General features: G+C 35.1%; 2 protein-coding genes across 12 annotated transcripts in view; one reads left to right on the plus strand and one right to left on the minus strand.

The window, feature by feature from the left end:
- Positions 1-11,599, plus strand: ROCK2 (Rho-associated, coiled-coil containing protein kinase 2). Of its 3 annotated transcripts, none has more exons than XR_004580587.2 (12): positions 1-508; positions 1,391-1,718; positions 1,893-2,053; positions 2,130-2,468; positions 2,562-3,695; positions 3,780-4,080; positions 4,745-5,160; positions 5,241-5,882; positions 5,960-6,370; positions 6,444-6,660; positions 6,859-7,163; positions 8,221-11,599. XR_004580587.2 is itself a non-coding variant. In XM_034317321.2 (12 exons), exons 2-12 carry the CDS (start codon positions 1,538-1,540, stop codon positions 8,306-8,308), a joined length of 4,113 nt encoding a protein of 1,370 aa, XP_034173212.1. In that variant the 5' UTR covers positions 1-508; positions 1,391-1,537; the 3' UTR covers positions 8,309-11,599. The 3 variants fall into 3 exon arrangements, 2 of the variants coding, with proteins under 2 accessions (XP_034173212.1, XP_034173213.1); XM_034317321.2 differs by having other exon boundaries at positions 6,859-7,081; XM_034317322.2 differs by having other exon boundaries at positions 1-430; positions 6,859-7,081.
- Positions 11,241-15,997, minus strand: part of Schip1 (Schwannomin interacting protein 1) — an 18,932-nt gene continuing 14,175 nt past the window's right edge. For 6 of the 9 annotated variants that reach the window (XM_076692990.1, XM_076692988.1, XM_076692991.1 and 3 more), the window contains exons 10-12: positions 15,374-15,750; positions 15,091-15,302; positions 11,241-14,700 (exon numbers count right to left, since the gene is read on the minus strand). In XM_076692990.1, the coding sequence (XP_076549105.1) occupies positions 14,523-14,700; positions 15,091-15,302; positions 15,374-15,750 (767 nt within the window). In that variant the 3' untranslated portion in view covers positions 11,241-14,522. Of the gene's footprint in view, positions 14,813-15,090; positions 15,303-15,373; positions 15,751-15,997 lie in introns of all 9 variants that reach the window. The other 3 variants (XM_076692987.1, XM_076692994.1, XM_076692992.1) reach the window with 3 other exon arrangements.

Here is a 15,997-nt window from a genome sequence, read left to right on the forward strand (position 1 = left end):
TACATCGTTTTTCCGAAGTCGTTGATACTCCATCTCAATAACTTTCAACGTAGTTTTTCGTAGTATGGTGAACTTTATGAGTTTTATTCGATTTAAATAAATATATATGAATGATAGAAAGGTGATCTTTATGTTGTCAATTTGCAAACAACGAACATTTAAATGGTGTCGGGTACAGTGCAAATAACCAAAATATTTGTTCGAAGATGCTACTATATTTTTAAATCGCATAATGTGATAGTTTACATTTTGGAATAGATGTTAGTTTTTTCAGACAAGGGCTGAGGATTTTCTTTTTATTATCGTGGGTATTTCGAAAAATGTACTGAACCATTTTAAGTTTTGCGCGAGTCTTTCATTGGTTTTGATGACCGTTGTGATTTTTCCTAATGGCGCATGCACGGCTCAGCTGTGTGCAATCGCGACCAATGTACGTAGAAAAATAATGTATTTTATAGTATTTTTATTCAATTAAACGGAGTACTGGACACAGTGTTCGTGATATTAGGTACGTTAAAATGACTTCTCTTGTGACATTAATTAACTGATGATCGAAAATACGGGATATGTAAGGAATCTTTTGTGACGGGTCAGAAGCACCTGCATGGGATCCACCTTAGTTTTATAAGTTTGCTGACAGACTTCTTCGACTTGTCAGTTTATGAATTTTTTACATTTTATTTGAATAGGAAAATGCAGACAATAAATTTACACTCTCTTAGTAGTTTCTGCAACTTGAATCCTTTCTAAAAAAAATTCATTTCCACAAAAATTTGCAAGATGTACTGGTAAAATTTTGTTTGTGTCTTGATAGTAGTATCTGAGATGGAGGCTATTTGATTATCTTTTTAAAGACCTCTACTTTTAAAGTAGTTTAATATTTATTTTTTAAACTAATTTAACAAGCATGGTCTATTCATGATTTTTTTTCTATGCCTAAATCATGTTGAGTCATCATATATTGTATACTTCCTTGTTTTTTAAAAAAATATTTTAAAATACAACCTGGATTTTATTTGATTTGTTGAGTTTTTCAAAAAGCTTAAGCAAAGATGATAATTTTATTAAATTTTCACTTTGACTTTTTATGCATGTAGTATTGATTTCTTTATTTTTTATGTTTTAACTTTTGTTCTATTATTTGTAACTGTAAAATAATACGAACATATTGTGTGAAATAGTAGTTAAAATACTTTAACTTTAATAGTAATTATATCTCTGTTAATTAAAAACTTAACATTAATGGATTAGTTTTAATGATTAATATAAAGCAAGAAGTTAGTCTTTATAAAGCAATACAAAGTAGTTGTTTTATGCTATATTTTCCAAATAATACCTTTTTGATTTTTAAATGTTTATTAATACAATTAAAACTTTTGTATTATTTTAGGAAACATGGATTGTCCATCCAGTATCGCAACAGTGCATAAATTGTACCTGTATTGCATGTAGCCTTTCATTTTGCATTGTTTTTGATGCACCAAAAAGGATATTACATTTTTGAGAAAAGCTATTCTTAGCCATTTAATAGAAAAAAATGGATGGGGTACGTGATGAGGACAGGCGCAGGCGCCTGAGGGTATTGGAGGAACGTATAAAAGATCCGAGAAGCATTACAAATATTGATTGCCTTTTGGATACCGTTCAAGCCCTGGTGGCAGATTGTGATCATCCCAGTGTAAAGCGTATGAAAAATATAGAAGCATATATGAACAGATGTAAGTAATAATATCTAATATGTATAATTATAAAATGTGTACTTAAAAAAAAAGTTCAATTTTGTTTGTAAAACCAAGAACTACTATTGTAAAGAATAGCATGTAAGGATATAAACATATGTGTATACTAATTTTATAAAAATAAAAATTAGAGAATGCTATGTATACTTCCAGATGATTCGGTAGCTCAGGATATTTGTAAAATGCGAATGCGTACGGATGACTTCACTTTGATAAAAGTGATAGGTCGCGGAGCATTCGGTGAGGTACAGTTGGTACGGCATAAATCTACGCAAAAAGTATATGCTATGAAATTATTGAGTAAATTTGAAATGGTAAGAAATTTATAAGTTATGCTACAAGTATACATCAATTATAGAATTTTCTCTATATTTCTACATTTTTATACAGATTAAACGATCAGATTCAGCTTTTTTCTGGGAAGAACGTGATATAATGGCACATGCTAATTCCCAATGGATAGTTCAGCTTCATTTCGCGTTTCAAGATCACAAATATCTTTATATGGTGATGGATTATATGCCGGGCGGTGATTTAGTAAACTTAATGTCAAACTATGATGTGCCAGAGAAATGGGCGAAATTTTATTGTGCGGAAGTGGTGCTCGCATTGGATGCAATACACCTTATGGGATTTGTTCATCGGGACGTAAAGCCAGATAACATGTTACTTGATAAACATGGCCATTTAAAACTTGCAGATTTTGGCACTTGTATGAGAATGGATATCGTACGTATAATTGTTACATCAAATTCTGTCAAGTTTATACAGCAAAATGTTATATAGAGACATTTAATTATTATACATGTATCTATCTTTTAGGATGGACTCGTTCGATCTGATACCGCAGTAGGTACACCTGATTATATATCACCTGAAGTACTCCAATCCCAAGGTGGTGAAGGTGTATATGGAAGAGAGTGTGATTGGTGGTCAGTAGGAGTGTTTTTGTACGAAATGCTTGTTGGTGACACGCCTTTTTATGCAGATTCATTAGTTGGGACATATTCGAAAATTATGGATCACAGAAACTCGTTACACTTTCCTCCAGAAGTTGATATTTCTCACTCGGCTAAGAATTTAATATGCGGCTTTCTTACTGATAGAACAAAACGTTTAGGAAGAAATGGGGTAGAGGAAATAAAAAATCACCCATTCTTTAAAAATGATCAATGGACGTTTGACAATTTACGAGAGTGTGTGCCACCAGTAGTACCAGAACTTTCTGGTGATGATGATACTAGTAATTTTGATGATGTTGATAAAGAGGATGGTCCAGAGGAAAGTTTTCCAGTTCCGAAAGCATTTTCTGGAAATCATCTGCCTTTTATTGGTTTTACATATTCAGGAGACTATCAGTTAATGGCCTTTACTGGTAAAGAATCGGTAGATGGATTAGAAAATCATATCAATAACGGTACGAGCGATGATGTTAAAATTTCGCAGTTAGAAAATTTATTGGATAAAGAGAGAAGACAAGTAGAATCCTTGGAATCACGACAGAAAGCTTTGACAACGCAGTTAGAAGCTATGACGCGTCGTGAAACTGAATTACGCGAAGAAATAGGCAGAGCGGATAAGGAATTGACTTTGTTGAGACACAATTATAAAGAAGCACAACGCAGGGTAGAGCATGAAACGGAAACGCGTAGAAAAGCAGAATCGTTATTCGTTGAATTAAAAAAGAAATTTGATGAAGAGCAGACGAAAAGAGCGCGCGATGCGAGTAATTCACAGCAAACATCCGAACGTGTTACATCGTTAGAAAAACAAATTAAGGAGATGCAATCAAAATTGGAAAGGGAAACCGAAACTGTAACGAGGTTGCGGAAACAAGCCACAGAGATTACTGTTGTTCGTCAAGCGGCAGAACAAATGGCAAATGAATTACAAGTGGCAAGAGCTCAGTTACAAGCGCAACGTGATAACTTGCAACAAGAAGTGGCAACGCTACAAGTAAGTATGGATATTTCACAAAACAAAAACAAAAAAAAAAGATGTGACTGCTAAGTTTTGTGTTTTGGTACGTATTATTCCTAGGGACAACTGTCGAAAGAGAGGAGTTCTCGATCACAAGCCTCATCGTTAACCGCCGAATTAGAAAGTCGTCTTTCTGCTCTTCATCTTGAACTTGAACATAGTCGCGAAAAAGAGGAAAAAGCACTTATGGATAACCGGCAATTAACCGAAAGAATTTCAGCGTTAGAAAAAGAAGCTGCTAGTTTGACTCTTGAATTGAAAGCCGCGCAAGCGAGGTATAATCAAGAAGTGGTTGCTCATCAAGAAACGGAACGTTCACGCATATTATCCAAAGAAGAAGCTAACTTAGAGGTTGTTAAAGGTAATTTTATTCAATTTTACATTCAATAATTCTAATGCTATTCCTTGGAAAGTTATATATTTTGATTCTGATACGCATATCAGGGTGAAAAAACAAAATATTTCAAGGTGATGTAGACTAGCTTCCATAAATACCTACACATTATAGTACGTTTTAAATATATTTATTTCAAGTTATTTATATCAGTATCATTACGATTAAATTCTTTTAAATAAAATAATCTGTGTCGTGATATTATACATATATTAGATGGGTATACTAATTAATTAAGTGCTATTTTAAATTTTTCCGTGCTATCCGAATAATTAAAGTTACTACGATTTTTTTTAAATAAATAAAAAATCGTTAAAGAAGGAAAAGCACTGAATTAATATGTACACTTAATTCGTATATTTGATCAGCTAATGTATAGCGTGCATGTTAACAAGACTTTGATTTTCAAAATTGTGTTGCATTCATGTACGTGCGTACTATGTAATTGAAACATATTTAATTGTTTCCTTTTTTAAATTTATTTTATTACTAATCGTAATTTTTCAAATTTCCGGCTGCTCATCATTAATGGTATTTCTGTATACGTACGTACATTATTGTATTTTAATTTGTTATCATCAACTGTGAAACCGTAAATAATTATACTTTTTTGTTAATATGATATTAACAGCATTACAAGCAAAACTAAACGAAGAGAAAAGTGGAAGACAACGCGCCGAATTGCTTGCACAAGAAAAGGAAAGGCAAACCTCTATGCTTTCTGTGGATTACCGTCAAATACAGCAACGTTTACAGAAATTAGAGGGTGAGCACAGGCAAGAAGTGGAAAAGGTAAAGGTGCTACAGGGTCAGGTTGAGCAGGAACAGCAGAAAAGAAACGTGCTACAAACGGATCTGGCGCAGCAATCATCAGAAGCAGGACGATTACGTGCTAGGGAACAACAGTTAGTTGGTGAAGTTGCTCAGCTAAGGGAAGCAAAACGACAGATAGAGGAAGAATTGCATCATTTGAAAACTCAAAGAAACGTGGATCAGTTACAGACAAAGGAATTACAGGAACAGTTGGAAGCAGAAGCTTACTTCTCGGTATGTTTACAATTTAAATCCGTGCTATTCATTTTCTGCGATATTCTAGCAATAAATGGTTATTTTGTTGTTTTTGTTAGACTCTTTACAAAACACAGACACAAGAACTTCGAGAAGAACTGGACGAGAAAATACGATTACAACAAGAATTAGAAGAAGAACGTGCTTCTTTAGTGCACCAGTTGCAATTGTCTTTAGCTAGAGGAGACAGTGAAGCTTTAGCAAGATCAATAGCTGAAGAAACTGTGGCAGATCTTGAGAAAGAACGAACGATGAAGGAATTAGAGTACAAAGATGGCGTAGCGAAACATCATCAAGAATTAAATTCAAAAGAACAGATTATAAATCGGCTTAAAGATAACGAAAATGAACTTAAGAAAAGCGTTGATCAGTATCTTAAAGAGAAGGATGATTTCGGTAAACGATTGAAAGAATTGCAAGACCAACTTACTAAAGCACAATCTAATGGAGAAGAAATAGAAAAGCTCAGTAGTAAATTGAAAACTGAACAGTTACTCAAACAACAAGCAGTTAATAAGTTGGCAGAGATAATGAATAGGAAAGATTTATCTTCAAGCGGTAAAACGAAGAACAAAGCATCTGCTGCAGATCTAAGGAAGAAGGAAAAAGATTGTAGACGTTTGCAACAGGAGCTTACTCAAGAGAGAGAAAAGTATGGACAGTTGGCAGCTAAGTGGCAAAAAGACTTGCAAGATTTACAGGTGAATAAAATAATATATAATTCATTTTTTTTTTTCTTTTTAGTATCTGTATACTTAGCGTTATTCTATTCTTATAGGCCCAATTAGTGGAAGAAAACCAAGCAAAATTGAGATTACAAATGGAACTTGATTCAAAGGATTCAGAGATAGAAACATTACAAATGAAAATCGCCTCACTTAACTCGGAAACTGCTAGCGTTTCATCAGTAGAGAATGACGGAGAAGATTCTGTCCTATCAGAGCATGGTACCATGAGATTAGAAGGTTGGTTGAATGTGCCAAACAAGCAGAACATTAAAAGGCATGGATGGAAGAAGCAATATGTTGTCGTTTCATCGAAGAAGATAATATTTTATAATAGTGAGAACGATAAGCTAAATGCGGATCCAGTTTTGATACTGGATCTAAATAAAGTCTTCCACGTTAGATCTGTTACTCAGGGTGACGTTATCCGAGCTGATGCCAAAGATATTCCGAGAATTTTCCAGGTAAATTATACATTTCGTAGTAATGATTTTACTTATCGAATAAGTGGTTATATATTTATTATCTTGTTTATAGTTATTGTACGCTGGTGAAGGCGAAGCAAGACGTCCTGGCGATGAGGGGAATACACTGCCTGGAGTAGAACTGCCACAACTTACGGATAAGCCAGGCACGCAATCGTTAAAGGGCCATGAATTTGTGTCAATTTCGTATCATATGCCGACTACTTGTGAGGTATGCTCGAAACAATTGTGGCACATGTTTCGACCACCACCCGCTCTTGAGTGTCGACGTAAGTATGAAAAGCAGAATAAATATCTCTTTCATTAATAATTTTCTCGCAACGACGAGAATTGTGTTTGCTTAACTATTGTGAACTTAGCTTCATATTACAGCAATTACGCAAGTAAATAGATAAGTTCAGAATTTTAAATGAGTTAAGAATCATTTACTTAATGTTACAACTTATTAAGTTTTATGATTTATACAGGATGTCGTATAAAGGTACACAAGGAGCATTTGGATAAGAAAGAGGATGCCATAGCACCGTGCAAATTGCATTACGATCCAAACAGTGCCCGTGAATTATTAATATTGGCTGGTAGTACTGATGAACAGAAATACTGGGTCGCAAGACTGTCGAGGCGTGTACAAAAATGTGGCTACAAGGCGAATTCGCATGTCGACGGCACGGGGCAGCGTGTCTCGCCAAGGTAGCGTAGCCGTGCGACTCAACGTAACCGGAGACTAAGTAGCTCTCTTGTATTGTGGCATCGCATGATTGGGTGTAGCGAGGTTAGAGTCGTTTGATTTTTCTTGCACCCCACGATTTCATATAAAATTGTTACCCTATTCTCTATTCAACAATTAGAACACAAGAAAAAAACATGACACTAACGATAAACGATAAAAGTTCAGTAAGTTGCATTTTACTCATAGAAATCAAAGATGAGCACGGATTATTATCTATTATTGTTTAAATTGCCTTACATTTATTTATTATTTTTTATTAAATATGGAATGATAAGAACGTTTAGGTAAGTTTGCACGGATATGCTGTTTAATATTTGCATATCTTTCTAATTTTTTCTCTATCGAATATACAGAGATTTTAAAGTAAGCAAAATCATTTTCTATGAAAAATTACACTACATGATTTGATTTCGCACAGATTCACTTAGCACGATTAAAGATTACAACAAATTTGACAAAATCAACAGCATCAGAGAAGAATTTACATAGCTTCTTATTGTGTGTATTTGTTCTTTCCAAAAAATTGCATGTTAACCCAATAAGAAAAATAGTATGATGAGCGATAAATTCTCTTTTTCATATCGTGCACGGCAAAAGTCAGATATCATAGCAACAAAATATCACTTCCAGGGATTACTTTTAACTGTAAGAAAAATATGAAATAATTATTTGATCATTATTAAAACCTTGATGGTCATAATTTTTTATTTTTATTTTCAAGTTGAATTTAAAAACTTCTGTGTATGCCCTACAATTATTAATTTTTAAATTGTAAGTAACGTGTGATATGATAGATAGAAATAAGGTAAAAAATTATGATGTGGAAAACTATATATTAAAATGTTAAGAGTAAACCCTGTAATTGTAAACAGAAATCAACAATAATCACCACCAGATTATGCTTTTCTCTTATTTATACCAAAGTGGGGCTTTCACAACTATTTCTACCATATTATTTAGACGAAAACCGCTACTCTGCTTTTGAAGCTTTTTTTCTTTTCTTTTTTTTTTTGTCGTACATTAGTTCATATATTTGATGTGTCTAGATAAACATAAAATAAAGGTTCAACTTTCATCAATAACAATTTCCACGTTTCAGGGAATCCACGAGATCCACCTTGAAGCCATATTTATCGGTGCAACAACGATCCGCGACCCTGCCAGCGAACGCCAGCATGGGCAAGTGACCATAGCTAGCACCGACGACACTTGATTGGAATTCGTTGCTTCGACGTCCTTCCTAATCGATCGATTAAACGAATAAATTTGATCAGTTTGCTTTCCTCGTTTGAGATTCAAACGCGTAGACAGACGTTCCTCGGTGTCACCGGTGTTACCATTAAACCGGTCAATCTGGAGGAGTTCACAAGTATCCAATTTGTGTACTTGAACGCATCGTTACCAACTTCCTTATGAGTGGAAGAAAATTCTGGTAAACGGAGACACCATATAACTTGTGTCACCCGTTGATCACAAGTTGCCCGTTAATCGTAATTCAGCAGTCTTCGATATTTGTACAGACGACGAAGAAAGAAGGTTGAACGATCCGGAGAGATGTTATTGAAAATAAGGCTGAACGGTGTTTCTCAAATGCCATGGAACGAGGGAAACGTTCAAAAAGGGGCGATGAAATGAACAGAAGCATGTTGCAGCTGTAATTTACAAGGGAAATCGTTGATAGTGTTTAAAGAAAAAAAAAAAAGAAAAAAAAAAGCGTACATAGACAAGACGTAGTAAATTAAGTACGTGGACCGTGTTCCTTGCCGGACTGCATCGTGCTCGATGAGCAGACGAGTTTGCGGTAGTATTTCCCAGGGCCAACATGCGTTGTTTTATAAATGCTTTATCACGCACGGACGAACGGATCCAGTATTTGTGGTGATTCTTTTTTTTCTCAATTCTTCGTAGACATTTAAACTCGAAAAGTGATTTCATTGTACATATACAATTGCTACAATTCGTGAGAACTATTTTTTCAATTGATTTAACGGGAAACTCGTTTGTAAATTTACGCGGCACGTGGAGGGAAACGTACACTGTGAGATTTGCTCGCGTTATGTATGTTTTCATCTATTCCTTGACAAGTGTTTAATTTTTTTCGATCAAAAGCATAGTTAAACATTTTTAGTTATATACATTGAAGTAAGTAGGTAAAGGTCAGGGTGGGTCTACTGCCAGAAATTATTGTAATAAGTGATAAAACATTCGTTAGGTCGTGAAATTTCATTTTAATGGAAATAAATATTTGAGTTGAAATGCAGCTCATACGAAACGTGTTCTTATTACGTGCATTTACGAATAAAAATTATATTAGAATTAAGTAATAGTAGGTAAATTTGACCTATACTAGACAATTATCCTAGTTGCGTCAATGATTATATAATAGACTTTTGTATAGCTTGTCATATGACCGAAAAGAATTAAACACGTTTGCTTCGAGGACCCGTTAATATCATCGTGTATTTACCACGCCAGATCGATAGTATTATTATTTTTATATGTTCCGAGATTAAAGTGTATCGGTATTTAATGAGTATTGCGTTAAGAGAAGAATCAGGCCGCGTGTAGAAGAACACGTATTAGCTAGTGCAGTTGCCAAAGTTTCTCTTTCAGTAATGGGATACGTGTTATCGCTTCTATTAGACCTTGGCAATTGCATCGATCGGGGTAAATTAAAGTATTTTATCACCGATCGCTATTAGGAAACATATTACTGTTCAAATTTTGAAATTAACTAATTCCCGGCGTTTCTTGAATTTTTAATTCGTCCGTACGAAGAAATTTTTAAATAATGAGTTTCATAACTTGTGGGGCCCACTATAGCGATGGATGGAGAACAAGAGAACAATGATAAAAGTTTTTATAAAACTATGTTATACTTAATCTTGTTTTAACAACTCATTATCCTATAAACTTTGAATGTTTTCTCATCACATAGACGTTTATAAATATTCATTCAATCAAGTTTATATGTACTTTTCTCTTGACGTTCTCTATTCATCGTTCAAGTGAGCTCCATAGATTATGAAACACTTTGTAGACCCTTTTTTTGCATCATACTTTCTGACATTAGAACCTTCATTTTTTTTAAAGTATAAACTTCTTTTTATAATTTGCATATTCAATGATTTTCAACGCTTACTGAAGGATTCGAGGAACGCTTTGTACAGTCGCGTGCATTGAAGGCTTCTTCCAGTAAGGAGAAAGACCACTACCCTTCTGAAGGATATTTTCACTGCCTTCATGTTTAAGGAAAAAAAAAAGAAATGAAGGTCATCATTGCACGCGATCGTAAATCCTTGTTCCCATTGCCATTGTATTCGTACGAATACGATATGGAAAGTATATTCTAAATCATTCTAAAACGAGAGCACAACGGTGAAATATTAAGGAACAGCGCCACGAACGAGCTTGATTGTATAGTAGAGTAATATTTACAGTTGTAAACGTAAAAACATTTTTTAACACGCGTGTTTATCCGCAGAGAAATGTTTAGGAATTTTATTAGCTGGTGCCTACGGAATCATTCGCAGATCGAAGTTGGCATCTGTGAGAGAAAACGTGTAACGAATTAAAACGCAAGAGAACTCCTTTATTATTATTATTACTATTATTATTATTATTAATATTATTATTATTAATATTTTTAATGATCGTCGCCGTTTGTGTTCTTTCCATGGTACCTCAGCGACGTGTCACCGTTGCCTTGGGACGGGCGGAAAACAGAAATTCCTCGTCAATATTTTGATGATTCTGTTAATTAGTTTCACCTGTTCATAGGTTGCTACCTTTGAGATGTCCTTCTAAATGGTGCTCCCACTCCGCCCCTGCCACCTCATTTTCCTTTGGTTCCTGACGAAGAGGAGCTTCCCGGAAACTAAAGGGAAACGTACGGTCACTCATTGGTTTTAATAGGGGTGTGCGAGATTCCGAACTTCTGTCTCCTTCTGAAGTTCATATCCTCGATACGGGATGATTCGCGCACCTCTAGTTTTTTGTTTTATTTTAAATAAGCTGCGAAAGCGATAGATGTACGGAATCGATGATCAAAATAGGAACGCCACATTTTTGACTAATTGCCCTGTGCCTTCTTCCCCGTTCTGGCTTCATCGTGGGACATTTTTTTTTTTTTTGTTTTTTATTTCTGCGGCGAGCTGGATGAAACGTTGTGTATGAATTTCGATAACTCGAGATACGAAAGAAACAGAAGCAAGACGAAGCGGAAGAAACTTGTTACAGCATATTTTATTATTATTGTTTAGTTATTTACAATCTGTATATTATTAATTAATGATAATACGATTAAAGTATTTTGTAGATAACACGCGAGTCTATGGAACGTTTCCACCATCGATGAACACGATGAATTTTAATGCGGTTAAATCGTCGGATAGAAAAGGTAGATCTTTTTCATTATCGTTTAATCTCTTTTGTCCGACGACTTTTTTCCTTTCTAGACTGATGATATTTTTTTTTTTTCTTTTTCTTTTGAATCTCGTCTCGTAATTTATTATTACAATAGTAAGAGACAAATGCATAATACGGAGCGAAATTGATTGCCATTCTGGTTTTTCTCTTGTTAGGTTGTACATAAGCGTCCATCTTTAATAACCCTTTACAGATTATTATAGAAGTACAAATCGCCTTTGAACGATGATTCTAATGAAATGTTTATATAACGTAGACAGTTTAGAATATATTAAGTATCTAGCAGATACTGAATTCTGTGAATATTTCATCCTTCTTGTTTTTTTTGGTTTTCTTTTCTTATTTTTCCTTTTTTTCTTTAAGTAATTGATTTATATAGTACAAAAGAATATTCTTTGTATGATTTATATTTTTCTACAATTTAAATCTATATGATTTAATCTTGTCTGTAATCAAACTTTTAAGATAAAGTGTTTTTTGCAACGATGAAATGTTTTGCAGTCCAATCTCTTCTCTTAAATATAAAAATAAGCGATTGACGTCGGGCATGATTTTTATAATAAACTTGATAAAACGTTTCTGATTACTTAAGTATGGATTTTTTTTTTTTTAGTGTAAATTTTCTCGTAAAATTTTGAATGTAATTTTCGTGCTTGTTTTTTCGTTGATGTTGTTTCAGCTTTCAGAGATACCCGGTCTCTAATTAGAACGCGATCAGTAGTTAATTAGCGATTCATGCTCGTTTACAATACGTCAATGAAGCGAGGTGATGTCTCGAATTAATGAAAGGGTCCTCTCTCCACAGCAGGTCAACAACCTTTTAATTATTTCCCGAGGATCGATAGTCTAATCACCTATCTTTCTTTCTGCTAAGTACTGTAACATGCATGCAGAAGTGCTTGGTGTCACAGGTGATTAGACAAATTATCAAAAATATTAAAAATTAATTTCAAACTATTGGTGTAGGTAATTTTAGTGCTATTCAAATTTTCAAGCTAGGTTTGGTTGGAGGACCCCTCACCCTTAGAAACACAAGGGTTAATTAAATTTTTAGTAAGGAAAAAATGATGGTTAATCATAGTATTGAAGGGATAAATAATATTGGTGTAATTTCCGGAGATCAAACGTTCTGTTGTTTATTTGTCATTATTTGTTCTTATAATAAGTTCGTATCGCTGTTTAAATGATTTCACGCAAAATGGTAGCGCAATGGCGAAATCAAAGGATTTCGAAATTTCCTAGATACACATTTCGCATCGTCTTTAATAAATCCACCTTATCTGGTGTCAAATCCTTAAGTATGAATACATGAAAATCAGTACGTGAATAGTTTTATGCAAAATTCGGGTAATCCGTTTTTTTTTTTCTTTTTCAAGTAGACGATTAATATACTTTTGATTACGTTTTTTTTCTTTCGCTAAATCTAATCGTAAATTGTTTCAACGGGCGGTCGATGAGGAAGCCTTGCTTCGATTTGTATGCAATAATTAATCCTTTGTTTCTATTCGAGGACATTTTTATGGTTAGCTCGTGAGATTTATTTTTCTTTTCTTCGCCTAATTGATCGTCTTCATACTCGACCATTTTGGGTGGATATGTAACGCGTTCTTCGTTCTCTTTTTTCCTGATTATTTTTCCTGATTGGATCGCAAGTGTACACTATAATTATATTCAGAGTACGATCGTTCTAAATTTTATTTCAATTTTTATACTTTTGTAAATATTGGGTCATTAAGTATGAAACTCGACAAACTGTAAATAAACTTTTCAGTCAGTAGAAACAATTTATTATCAATCGCCAATGACTTTACTGGCGACGCGGTTCTAAATCGACAAATTGTAAAACGAGTTTTATATTTATTTGCCCAGTATATCGGACTATTAATTTTGCTGTATCATGTAAAATTAATTAATCGCTAATGTCTTCATTTGCGACGCGATTCTAAAGCAAAAATTTATAAAACGAATCGAAAAAAAAGACACCCCTGCTCCTGACTGTCCTCCGCGCGAGGCAAGTGGCTTTATTAGGTGCATTTATTAGTTTAGGTGGAGAAGAACGTCTTCGACTGCAGAGAACAAAGAACTAGTTCCATAGCGAGGGAGGCTTTGTCAACCTATTCGCTTATTTATAACATGGAGAAAAGATTTGTCTACTGTTTGTAACGCTATCATATAAAGGCGATACACTTGGGAAACGCATGCATGCATGGCCACGAGCGAAGAAAACTAGCTGTACAGGGCGTCTCAAAAGAGATGTGTATACCATAAAAGTTGCAAATTTTCGAAAAGTAATCGACAAACTCTTCATTATTTGCAATACGAATCTTCTAGAGATATTAGCGATTACAAATTCAATGATTTATTTTGGAAATAACGTAATCCTTTGGTTGCCGAGTGCATATTCATGTTTGAAGAACTGTACATTCAGAAAATTTCAGACTGCATAATAATACAAGATTTTTTCAATTCGCTTTGCAACATTCATGGTGTGTATCCCTTTTGAGACACCCTGTACAGATAGGAACATCGTCCGTACGATCAGGATAACAAGGTAGGGAACTTGCTCGTTGCTACTTGATCGGCTACGTGTGTGCACGTATACGTATTACTCTACTTACAGTTTGATAACGAGAAAGCTGTAAAAACATTTGGAAATTCTGGAGACCGCTTCCTCCTTTGTAAACAATATGCCGAAGGTAGGAGAGCTGGTGATCTATGGTACGTATCTTTGAACCCTCGTTCGGATGAAGAAACGATGGTGTGACTATTCAGTTATTATAGTCTCTCCATTTAGAAGAGCTATTTTTATATAATATTTTCGTTTCGAAGAGGACTTTGTCGCAACAGTTCAGAGCATTGACGTCAGGATTTATTGTTGTTTCAGATCCAGGAGTTTCAAGATATCTACTAGGGTGCTCTGTACTCGAGCCTCCTTTAATTTCCGACGAGACCACGCAGTCTCGTGGCGAGGCATTATTTTCTTACCAACGAGACGAAACCACGGTGCGTCAGTTTCGGCTTCAACGTAGATTTGTTCGGAGCGGTGCTTGTTTGCTGATGACTTCTGCTCGCCGTCTGCTGTTCCCTCGCGTTCTGCTTCTTCTTCAACGACTCCTGCTTGGCACCTCTGTTCATGTGAACGCAGCAGAAGCTGTTTATTAGCGCGACAGGCCGGAAAATATAACGTTTGTCATAGTTTGCCCGGAAGACGTTAGTGTTGGTTGATAAAAGGGAGAGCTGTGAATTGGCTATGAAAGAAAAATCTACATACAAGCTAATTTTGCAAGGTATATAAACATAATTTCGCAAACAAAGCAGCTTAAAAGGTGAAATAAAAAGGAAAAATGTGGTTGCTCGAGTACGCGAAAGCGAAATCGATTTTCCTTAAGAGTTCTCGTTCCATTTCGCAGTTTGAAAAATAGGTCATGCGTCCTTTCGCGAGCACTCTTTCATTCTTAAAGTAATCTTAATTGCGTCGAGTAGGTTGCGTCAGATGAAAGGAATTAAAAGAAGAATAATTCAGGCTGAAAAGAAAACTTACAGATATCGAGTTAAATCTTCAACGTCGACGAGCATTGAATCTTGCTCCATGTGAAGATCATCCCTTCTTAAAAGTCCTTCGACGAGTGCCTCGTTTAGGGCCGCGATTCTCGCGTGCAAGTCATTTGCGACTACTTGAAGTTGTGCGACGTTTAGCTCCGTTAAAAGTACTCGGGATAATCTGCGTCTGTCTTCTCCTAATTGAACGCCAACCTGAAGAGAATAATGGAAAATTCAATTCTTTGTTACTTTCATACAGGGGCGGGTTTGGATTTGAAACTCACTTTTTCCAAGCTGGATCGCACCATCTCTGTAATAGGACTCTGTTTCAGCCTTTGCCTCTCAACTTCCATTTGCATGTGTGCCATTTCCTTGGCCTGTGCTAAGGCCATTCGTGCTTCAGTCTGTAATCTGGCTTGTTTGGCGAAGAAGTCAGCTTCGTCGATCGGAGCTGAACTCGAACCAGTGTCCAGCCTTAACGGAGGAAGGCTGAGCACTTGAGGCCTAACTGGCATTTGTTGTTTCTGTTGATGTTGTTGTTGTTGTTGTTGTTTCGAGCCCAACGAAGTTGGGGTGGATTCTGGAGATACGTCGTTCTCCGAACATGGAGACTCCGTATCTGAGGGTGTTTCGTTCATGAAGCAGATTTGAAGATTCATTCCTGTAAAAAGACATGCTTCCATGAGCATTCTTCTTTTCAGTTATTTCCTTTTAAGTGATTTTCTGTGAATTGAAAACTTTCAATAACTACAAGTGCCACGTTTTGAGGATTTTGCACCATTGTGCGTCACGATCCCGTTGGTCATCTTAATTTAGCACTGTTTCAATTAATAGTTTCACAATTAATAAGGTTGGTCATCTATTACCAACGTAGTTAACACGTTAAAATAGATAAATATTATAAAAAT

The sequence above is a fragment of the Osmia lignaria genome, chromosome 16 (genome assembly GCF_051020975.1).
Source record: "Osmia lignaria lignaria isolate PbOS001 chromosome 16, iyOsmLign1, whole genome shotgun sequence".
Taxonomy (NCBI): domain Eukaryota; kingdom Metazoa; phylum Arthropoda; class Insecta; order Hymenoptera; family Megachilidae; genus Osmia; species Osmia lignaria.

Excerpts from the sequence above, each read along its gene's own strand:
- ROCK2 (XM_034317321.2), top strand. The coding sequence starts at position 1,538 with ATGGATGGGGTACGTGATGAGGACAGGCGCAGGCGCCTGAGGGTATTG. Across the intron at positions 6,661-6,858 it reads ACCCGCTCTTGAGTGTCGAC|GATGTCGTATAAAGGTACAC; the intron begins GTAAGTATGAAA and ends TGATTTATACAG. Across the intron at positions 7,082-8,220 it reads GGGCAGCGTGTCTCGCCAAG|GGAATCCACGAGATCCACCT; the intron begins GTAGCGTAGCCG and ends TCCACGTTTCAG.